General features: G+C 54.0%; 1 protein-coding gene across 2 annotated transcripts; it reads left to right on the top strand.

The window, feature by feature from the left end:
* The first annotated feature begins 1,955 nt into the window (after positions 1-1,955).
* DOK2 (docking protein 2) lies at positions 1,956-6,492 on the top strand. Of its 2 annotated transcripts, XM_019641795.1 has the most exons (5): positions 1,956-2,140; positions 3,138-3,419; positions 3,659-3,746; positions 4,622-4,806; positions 5,345-6,492. In XM_019641795.1, exons 1-5 carry the CDS (start codon positions 2,078-2,080, stop codon positions 5,963-5,965), a joined length of 1,239 nt encoding a protein of 412 aa, XP_019497340.1. In that variant the 5' UTR covers positions 1,956-2,077; the 3' UTR covers positions 5,966-6,492. The 2 variants fall into 2 exon arrangements, with proteins under 2 accessions (XP_019497340.1, XP_019497341.1); XM_019641796.1 differs by lacking the exons at positions 1,956-2,140; positions 3,138-3,419; positions 3,659-3,746 and adding an exon at positions 4,353-4,393.
* Positions 6,493-10,170: the final 3,678 nt, after the last annotated feature.

The raw sequence follows: 10,170 nt of genomic DNA, 5'->3' as shown, positions 1-10,170 counted from the left end.
AGTCCTGCCAGGGAAAATGGGAGGGGCCCTGAGGGGGTGTCGCTCTTAGGACACTGCTGCTGCCCTATCTTTTGCAGAAAACAGTCACAGGAGAATGTCCCCAGCTACCACAGGCAAGGGAGGGCATAGGGGTGTCTGGAATACCTGGGGCTTAGGCCTCCAGGTTTAAAGAGCTCTCCAGTCATCTAGTAAGCTCGGGTGCCCCCCTGTGGTTCTGAGTGGAAAGTGTCCCGTTTATCTTGGGGGAAGATCAGAGTGATGGGGGAAAAAACATCCTGTATTGTCTTGCTACTCAAAATGAGGTCTGGCCCACCCACCAGCAGCAGCAGCATCTCAGGTCCTACTCCAGACCTACTGTATCAGAATCTGTACCTTTAACAAGACCTGCACATTCAAGTTTGAAAGGCACTGCCATATCAGCCCCCAGGATGACCCTAAAAGCCCTTCTCACTTTATAAGGAGATGCTGTTGTGGGCCAAAGACGACGCAGCTCCCAGGCAATGCGGTCCCTCCTTAGAAACTGGAGAGATGGAATAGGCCATGTCCTATTTCCATACTCCTAACCACTTCCAAGGAGCTTTCCCCACACCAGTATCCTTGGTTTTCCCTTGGTCTCTGGATCAACCTGTTCAAGTCCAGACAGCAGGGATGAGTGCTGGGAGCTTTACATGCACTGCTCTGCTGTTCTTCCCAAGGCAATTGAATCCAAAGTGGTAGAGGAAATGGCCCTGTTACATAAGCCCCCATTATAGGGTTACCCCAAGAGTGCTGGTCTAATTCTCCAGTTGCCCCAACCATTCTGCACGATGCCTCCATCAGATTGCTTCTCTAAACCATCTGGCTCTAAGTTAAATATTCTCCAGGGAGCTTGGGTTTCCCCAAACAATGTATCTTCTTGCATGCAGCCTGGACGCCACTTGGGGGACGCCACTTGGTGGACGCCAGCAATGAAAGGACCGTTGAATTAAAGATTAGGAGTCTCAGTACTTCCTCTGCCTCCAGTAGGCCTGTGACCTCAGGAGAATTGCAAACAGGTGCACTTATACCTGCCCTTCCTTCTTACAGGGATAGGTAGTGTGGCTGGTGATAGCGCGTGCCTGGGAGCTTTGGGAACTATGAAGCACTTTTGGTAACCATGAAGCAATTTAAATATATATACACACACACATACATATATATATGAGATTGTTATTGTAACTTAATAATCTCTAGGTGAAACTCATGTATCTTTATAATGCTCCGAAAGCCTGGTAAGGTGGTGAACTGCACCGGTTTAGAGATGCTCTGGGAGCACAGCATGTTGCACTGCAGGGATGTTCATGGGTCTGGAATCTTAAGGAGGTGGTGTAAGTGCGTGCTGTTGTGGGGTGGCGAGGAGGCGGCAGGGCGTGCTCCCCATAGAGAGAAACAGAGCTGTGTGTGCGAAAGTGGTGAGCTCTCGTGTGTCCAGTGGGGCTGGTGTGTGTGGCTCCACTCTTACTGAGTTGAGAGGCCTGGGTTCTGGTTTGGTGGCCTCGAACATGCCCCTTAGACCTTCTGGAGCCTCCGCCTCCCCGTTTTTAACATTAGGGAGTTGGGCTGGTTGATTTCTAAGTTCTCTTCCAGCTCTGTCATGCTAAGCGCCCAGCTTGAGCATGAGGGCCTTCGGCAGTTGGGCTGTACCGTCAAATTTGGTTTCTGGGTCTCTTTGTTCCTATGGGTCAGCCATTCGTCACTGCTGACCCCCTCCCCGTCCACCCCCACCCCAGCTTCTGTACCTGAATTGTTGCTCACTGAAGAGCCGGCATTGGGCTTTTTGGAAATTATCTCTGACTGTCTGAAAATGCAGGAAGCTTGAGCATGAAGCTCACTCATCAAAAAGAGAAAAAAAAAAAAAAGCCGACGCACACACACAGAACAAGAAACCACAGGGCCTATCAGCTTGTCGTCATCAAACAAACTAGAATAGTGCAGAAAACTCTAGGCAGAGAGGAAATGAACTTGAGAGAAGGGGGAACACACACAGGGCAGACAGGAGAGAAAGAGGGCAGGAGTGGAAGGCGTGCACGGCAGCACAGGGCACCGCGATGGTGGCAGGATGGAAGAAGTGGCCGTGAAGCAGGGCTTCCTGTACCTTCAGCAGCAGCAGACTTTTGGAAAGGTAGGGAGCAGGGCTGGCTGGGGCTGGGCAGAGGGGCCGGGGGCTGCTCGCCATTCCCGGTGAGGGCGGGGTGTGGGATGGGCTGGTGCCATCCGCCACATTAGACCTCAAGCTTGGAAGGGCTCTTTCTTTAGCAGCCGCTTGCTTCCCCAGCCAGGCCCCAAACTGGGCTCCTTGCTGACGCGGCTGTCTGTGGGGGGAGGAGGTACAGGAGGGCTCTAACTCCCCCTCTTGCCTCTCTTGCTCTGCGGTGACTTCTTCTCATGGGGTCACCTTGGAAGGGAATGGAAGGAACAGTGGAAGAGATCATTCAGTGGAGGTTTCTTCCCCGTTTCCCGCCCCAGTGGGGTGTGTTTGGCTGGTGTGAAACGTGAGCTGGGGTCTCTGGGAGCCAGGCAGGGTCCAGTGTCCAATCTCCCCCCTCCTTCCTTAGACTCCTTGAATGAGGAAGTCTTCCTTCCCTAAGCTGACCCACACCAGGGTCTGTCTCTCTCTCTCTCTCTCTCTCTCTCTCTCTCTCTCTCTCTCCATCCTGTTATGGGAAGTTTCAGGAGGGTAGACGGAAGTTTCTGGAGGTAGGGCCTTGTACAGAGTGAGAATGATGCTCTCCAGTCAGGGCCCACACGCTACCCTCCTCACCCTACCTCTGGGCTTCAAAGATTCGCAGGCTTTTCACCTCTAGACTCCATCTCGTGGGTTGGGCCTCCTTGCAGTCCACCTTCCGCTGGGCCTTTTCTGTGTTCGGTATTCTCTTTGCTGTCATTGTAGGCCTCTTTCTCGGTTGCTTGTGGTGGGTCCTTGTCGCTTTCTAATTCCTCAGGCCCCAGGTATTGTCTCTTGCTTCCTTGGGTCTCCTGGGATCTTAGCTTCTCTCCCCATCCCTGCGTTGCTGCCCCAGTCCCTCACCCATGGTTCTTCTGCTCCCCTTCGGTCACCATCTCTCCATCTATGGGTGGCTCCCTCTCGGCACCTCCGCCCACCATGCATCTGGGTTCAGAAATGGCGCCGTTTCGGAGCTGTGCTGTATGGACAGTCGGGCTATGCCTTGGCTCGCCTGGAGCTCCAGGAAGGCTCAGAGAAGCTGCGCCGGGGAGAAGCTGCCCGGAGGGTGATCCGCCTCGCTGACTGTCTGCGGGTGGCTGAGGCCGGCGGGGAGGCCAGCAGCCCCCGGGACACCAGCGCCTTCTTCTTGGAGACCAAGGAGCGCCAGTACCTGCTGGCAGCCCCCATTGCTGAGTGTGGCGACTGGATGCAGGCCATCTGCCTCCTAGCCTTCCCTGTGAGTGTCCAGGGGTACAGAAAGGACAAGGGTGTGTGTGGGAGTAGGGGCACTTGATACTTGCTATGGGCAGGTGTTGTAAGAGCCAAGGTCAGGATGCTGGCTGCAGTTCCTTCTGGGGGTGGGGGTGGGGCACCAATTCAGATGCAAACAGAGGCAATAGGCCCTGAAATAAGGCCTGGGCCGAGGGCGGGTGGGGGGGGTTGGTGACAGTGGTGAGACCCTGGCCTCCTCCCTAGGATCGGAGGAAGGTGCTATCGGGGTCAGAGGGGAGGGGCAGCCAGCCCTGCATGGAGGAAAATGAACTGTACAGCAGCACAACCACAGGTGAGGGGCCTGCCTGCTCTCTGTCTGTCCTCCCTGGGGTGTGGTGGGGAGGAGGTGCGGCCACTGGCTGCTGAGTCTTCCTGCCTTGTGGTTGCCCCCAGCCCCGGCCAGTCTCCTTATCAGCCTCTTTGCATCACTTCCGGGTATGGCCCAAGGTGGAGGAGGCTGGCCTGCCTGGATTGTCAGCCCTTCACCCTCGGCTCACTCCCTCTTGCTCAGGCCCTGCTGGTGGGAGAGGCCAGGGCTGAGGGGAATGGGGAAGTACTGCTCTTGAACCCTGTGTCATTGGGACCTGAGCAACTTCTGAAAAAGGAAGGACGTTCTTTGTGTGGACCGAAGGTGTCCTGTGGCAAGGGAGCTTTTGCTGACAAGGCAATCACCCTCTTGAGATCTGTCTAGTCGCCTGGGTGGGGGTGTGTGTGTGTGGAGGGGGGAAGGAGGATATGGGGGACAGCCAAGCTCCACCCCGCAGAGCGCACCGGATGGCATCAGCAGGGCGGGGAGGGCAAGGCTGGCTACACCTGCACGGGAGACAGTGAGGACTGGGGAGGCAGCTGGGTCGGGGTGAGAGATGAGACGGGTTGAGAGGGCAAGACAAGGCTGTGGCTCTGGCAAAAGTACAGGAAGGATGTGGGCAGAAGGTCGGGGTGCGTGTGGCTAGGGCATGATGCCTACTAGGGTAAGGGGGAGGTACGTGGCATTTGGGGGAGTGTGGCTCGGCACAGAGCAGCTCAGCCTTCAAGATGCCTGCTCTGGGGTCATGGGTGTGTGGATGGTCCTTCTTCTAGAGACCTCTGGCTCTTAGCGCAGGGCAGAGCGGAGGCAGGCCAGCCTTTTCCTATGCACTGCCTTCTCTTCTCGCCTCCCTTCCCCAGTGGCCCCCTGCAAGGAGTTTGCTGTGACCGTGAGACCCACAGAAGCCAGTGAGAGGTGCCGGCTCAGGGGACCCTACACCCTCCGGACAGGAAAGAGTGCCCTAGAGCTGTGGGGTGGCCCTGAGCCACGTGCCCAGCTGTACTACTGGCCCTACAGGTTCCTGCGACGCTTTGGGCGCGACAAGGTGAGCAGGGGCCACAGCGGGTGGGGGGAGAGCAAGGATGAACCATGGGGTTGTCAGGGAGAAGGCAATGGGCCCTGAAAGGAAGAGAGAGAGGGAGGAGGAAGGCAGGAAAGAGGAGGTGAAGGCTGGAAGGAGGGGATGAGGAGAGAACCAGGAGAGGAGGAGTGAAAGCAAAGAAGAGGCATTGGGTGTGAGAAGGTGGAGAGAGAAAAAGTGGAGAGGAAGCAGGAGACCAGGAAGAGGTGGAGAAGTCAGAGGGTAAGTGGTGGCAGAGGTTACTGAGGGTGAAGTAGTGCCCAGCTCCACCCTTGGATGGGTGGGAGGGAGGATGAATGGAGAGGAGAGAGAGGTGAGAGAGGGCTTTGCTTCTAGGGAAAAACATGGAGGGACGGAGGGAGAAACACCTTGGGGAGAAGGCTCAGACAGGTCCTAGTGGACGAAAGTTGGAGGTGATGGGTTTGCCTTTGGGAGCTGTGTGCTAGAGAAGCAACCCCGCTCTGTGGCCTGGCCAGTCATTTCCCTTTCCCCCTCAACACAGGTAACCTTTTCCTTTGAGGCAGGCCGGCGCTGCATCTCAGGAGAGGGCAACTTTGAATTTGAAACCCGGCAAGGCAATGAAATCTTTTTGGCCCTGGAAGAGGCCATCTCTGCCCAGAAGAACTCGGCCCCTCCTGGGCCCCAAACCCAGCCAGTGACAGTCCCCACAGTGCTGCCCCGGCCAGAGAGCCCCTACTCCCGGCCCCATGACTCACTGCCACCACCTTCGCCCACTGCCCCGGTGCCCACTCCCCGGGCAAGGGGCCCCGAGGGGGAATACGCGGTGCCTTTCGATGCGGTGGCCCGGAACCTGGGGAAGAGCTTGAGGGCCATCCTGGCAGTTCCTCCTCAACCCTCAGGCGACCCTCTGTATGACAGCATTGAGGAGCACCCACCCTCCAGGCCCTACCACATATATGATGAGCCTGAGGGAGTGGCCGTCCTGTCCCTGTATGACAGCCCCCAAGAGCCCCAGAGTGAGGCCTGGAGGAGGCAGGCCACAGATGACCGGGACCCCAGTGGCCTCCAGCACATCTATGCAATGGGGCAGGACTTCTCTGCCTCTGGCTGGCCACAGGGAACCGAGTATGACAATGTTGTACTTAAGAAAGGCCCAAAGTGATGGGGGGCAGAGGTGATGTGGACCGCCATCGAATGCCAGCGCTGAGGTGGGCCTGTGCACAGCTGGAAGGGTTGGAGGCCGGTGAGAAGGAACGGGAGGGGGAAGGCAGGCCTCCCTTCTAGTTTCTGCTGGTGATGCCTCCTGCTCACTGCACCCCAGGAACGTTGCTCTGCTCCTTCTGGAACCTTAGGCTTGGCCTGCCTCAGTCTGGCTGGAGGAATTGTCCCACCAGGGGCATGCTGCGTGAGTCATCACCCGAAAGCAGGAAGAGTGGCCCCCCGAAGAGGCCCCCCTCCTCCTACTCCTTTCCCACTTCCTCTTCTTTCTTTCCCCGCCCCCTGAAGGGAACCTCAGGCATTTAGGGCAGAGGACAAAAGGATGTCAGCAAATCATCCCGGCTTCCTTGGCTTGTGCAGGCCTCCTGCCTACTGATGTCCCCTTGCGGGGACAGTCCTAGCTCCAGGCACTCAGCAAGGTGGCTACAGCTTTGTGCAGGTTTTGGACTTCTCTGTGGCATTAAACATTTCTGAAATGTTTTTGTGTGGCATGAGTGCTGTGGGGCGGGGATGGGCTAGCCACAGCCCTTTGCGGGATGAACCCTCCAGTTGGCCACCATTGATACCCCCTCTCCCAGCAGCAAGGTCCTCTCTGAGCCGAGGCTGGGTCCCAAGCAATTATCACAGAGTCGGGGATCTATGGAAATCAGAACACCCCAGGAAAGATGTTCGAGCATCTCTAACCCTTGGCTGGCATGGGGTCAATACCCGAAAAATGGCGGGAAAGCAGGGTGTATGTGTGATAAGCTCTTATGCACTAGAAATAAGACGGAACCCATCCAATCCCTTGCCTCCCTTGAGACTTACCCTCTTTGTGAAAGGAGGGTGTTCCACCATGTGGGCTCTGAGAACCCTTTCTGCCCTTTAATTCTCCACAGGCCCTTCCTTGTGTCCCGTTTCCCCACAGGTCAGGGCCTGTGCTCTCTCCTTATCCAAACCTGCTTTCCTGGAAAGGTAGGTCAGTACATTTCTGCAGTCAGCCAATTAGCCAGAATTATGGCGCACCATTTGTAAGCTCTAGACTGCCCTGGCCTCAAGATGCTTACAGCCCAGAGGGGGCTGAGACAAGGGCACAGATGTCTATCACGAGACGACATAAATGCCATAAGAGGTGACTCAGGGCCCTGGAGTCAGAGGAGATACCCATTCATTGGAGGAGCAAGAAAGGCTTCACATCAAAAGTGGCATTTAAGGTGGACCTCCACGGGTGGGAAGGGATTCGATGAAGATGAAGGGGGTGTGTGAAGAGAGCATCCTGGGTAGAAAAGCCAGCGCGAATGGAGGTGGAGGAATTTGTACCTAAGTAGAGGGGAGGGAAGAATGACAAGGCTTCTGGGCAGAGTCCTGTAAGAGGTGCACGTCAGGGTGATAACTCCAACAGCCCTGTGGAAATGGACGGGGTGTAAGGTGGGCTGGAGCTAAATTGTAAGGGGAATTCAGAAAAGACTGTGGTATCCTTAGACGCTGTAGAAACAGGGCCTGCAGATGTTGGAGTCATAGTGGATGTGGAACACAGAGAAATAGGGTTTCTAGAGAGGTTCCAGTTTTGGGAAGAAGAAGAGCTTAGTTTTTTATGGCTTTACTCTATCCAGCCAGAGGAGTCCTAAAAGCAGCTGGAAAGTGGCTCTCAAGCGGGAGGGAAATGAGATAGAGACCTGTGGATTGCCAGCAGACTCCCAGGTGTGTTGTGATCTAAGTTGTATCTCCCAGCTGTATCTTCTTAAAGGAATTTGAGGCAATGGGTGAGCTGGCTGAAAACGGGGAGGGGGCTTTCCAGGAGCCATGCCTCTTTTGTTGGTGCCAAAGAGCTGTCCCTGCTGCCACTATCTAATCCTAGCCCCGGAATACATTGGAGGCAGGAGGGCCTAATGCCTCTAAAGATTTCAGCTGTTCTCCTCTCCAGGCCAGGGGTGGGACTTGGGGGCCCCTTCCACAAGGATGCCCAATTTCTAATTTCCGTCAGGTGCACTTGAGGTGGAAGTCCTAGCTCAGCCCAGCAGGGGTCAGTGTTAGCCTGTGGAAAAGGCCGCTGGGGNGCCCAATTTCTAATTTCCGTCAGGTGCACTTGAGGTGGAAGTCCTAGCTCAGCCCAGCAGGGGTCAGTGTTAGCCTGTGGAAAAGGCCGCTGGGGGCTTACCGGCTGCCAGGCAGTGAGTGGGGCTTGGCCCTGAAGGAGGGAACTTAAATATTTACCACCCCAAAGAAAGGAGGATAATTTGAGGACCTTGCATTTCAGAGCTTGTCCCTTCAGATCCTCAGAATCCTACTTGGAGTCCTGTGGACCCTGCCTCCCAGATGTGTGAGACTCTAGGCTGACATTGCCCCTATCTCCTCCCCTCTCTCTCCTCCACCTCAAGATCCTGGGACTTCTGAATTCTTTGTTCTTTGCTCAAAAGGGGAAGTGGTAGATTGGCGCCCTAGGGAAAGGTGGGTGAAGGCTGCTGGGGCAGGGGAAGTGGAGCATTTGGGGAACTTGGGAGAGGTAATGAAAGTCCTTGAGACAGTTGTTGAGGACTGGAGCCATGCTGTCAGGGTCCCTCTCAGGAGACGTGACCGGGTGGGTGGGTCATCCTGCAGGGAATTGTGTCAGTGCCAGCACAGCCACCCTTAACCGCACCATTGCTCATGACACATGAATCATTCCTTAGTTCATGCCACCTACAAGCCTCACCCAGAGCTGGGGGTGGGGGTTGAGGCATCCCCACCCACATGGAGCCTACAGGCAGCGTGAGTCTGTGGAGATGTTTGCAGGATGGATTCATGAAGGCCTGAGCCTTAGGGGTCCATCTCCTCAAACAGAAACACAGAGGTAAAGCCCTCCTTGAAGTGTTTTCTTTGCCACCCTGTCAAGGGGCAAATTCATAGATAAGGAGACAGACTGTTCTCGAGGGGGATGGAGCAATGTAAGACCAAGGGAGCGTTCCACCAAGAAAGTGTCCTTGGCTCCAGGGTCTGCTACCCAACAGCTGTTGATACCACGAGAAGTTTTGCTGTGACCAGGACACTTAGGAACTGCTTTTAGTAGCTAATTATTATTATTATTTATTTATTTATTTATTTTCTTTTTAACAAGATTTTTGTTAAAATATAACATATAATATTATATTAGTTTAAGGTATACACCGTAGTTACTCAACATTTATATTCCTAAAGAAGTGATCACCATGATAAGTCCAGCAACCATCTGACACTGTACCATGCTATCACAATATTATTGACTATATTCCCTAGGTTGTACATTACATCTCCATGACTTATTTGTTTTATACCTGGAAATTTAGACCTCTTATTTCCCTTCCCCCTTTTCCTCCTTTTTAAATTAATCAATTACAGCTGACAGTCAATATTATTTTATATTAATTTCAGGTGTACAGCATAGTGGTTAGACATTCATATAATTTAAGAAGTGATCCCCCTGACTAGTCTAGTACCCACCTGGCACTATACCTGGCTATTACCATGTCATTGACTATATTCCCTGTGCTTTGCTTTACCTCCCCATGGCTATTTTGTAACTACCAATTTGTACTTCTTAAGCCCTTTAACTTTTCACTCTGTACCCCAATCCCCTCCTGTCTATCACCCATCTAGTACCCATCTGACACAATATGTAGTTATTACAATATTATTGACTATATCCCTTATGCTATACCTTACATCCCCACAGCTACTTTGTAACAACCAATTTATACTTCTTAATCCCTTCTCCTCAAACAGAAACACAGAGGTAAAGCTCTCCTTGAAGTGTTGGGGAACTTGGGAGGGGTAATGAAAGTCCTTGAGACAGTTGTTAAGGACTGGGGCCATGCTGTCAGGGTCCCTCTCAGGAGACGTGACCTTCTGTCCCACCCAAATGGTCAAAATGCCCACTGTTTTTCACGGCAAGATGTTGTAGGGTCTCCTCTTCCTCTCCCCAGCACCAGTACTCTGGGCTGGGGAGCCTGGTGTGGGGTGCTGGGGTCCCTCATTCCTCTGGGGGGAACCTCTGCAGCCAAGATATTGGTCCTGATTCTCAGCTGCCACAGGGAGATTCGGGACCCGTTCCACATCTCCACCCTTTCTACCAGTCTCAACGTGGCCTCTATATTTTTAGTTATAGGACTTCTGTTTGGCTAGATTTCAGAGGGTTCTCCAGGTTGACTGTTACAT

This window comes from Hipposideros armiger, unplaced genomic scaffold (genome assembly GCF_001890085.2).
Source record: "Hipposideros armiger isolate ML-2016 unplaced genomic scaffold, ASM189008v1 scaffold_64, whole genome shotgun sequence".
Classification (NCBI taxonomy): domain Eukaryota; kingdom Metazoa; phylum Chordata; class Mammalia; order Chiroptera; family Hipposideridae; genus Hipposideros; species Hipposideros armiger.
The sequence above is the reverse complement of the archived record's forward strand: the minus strand, read 5'-3'. Positions and strand labels throughout refer to the sequence as shown.

Excerpts from the sequence above, each read along its gene's own strand:
- DOK2 (XM_019641795.1), top strand. The coding sequence starts at position 2,078 with ATGGAAGAAGTGGCCGTGAAGCAGGGCTTCCTGTACCTTCAGCAGCAG. Across the intron at positions 3,420-3,658 it reads TCTGCCTCCTAGCCTTCCCT|GATCGGAGGAAGGTGCTATC; the intron begins GTGAGTGTCCAG and ends CCTCCTCCCTAG. Across the intron at positions 4,807-5,344 it reads GACGCTTTGGGCGCGACAAG|GTAACCTTTTCCTTTGAGGC; the intron begins GTGAGCAGGGGC and ends CCCTCAACACAG.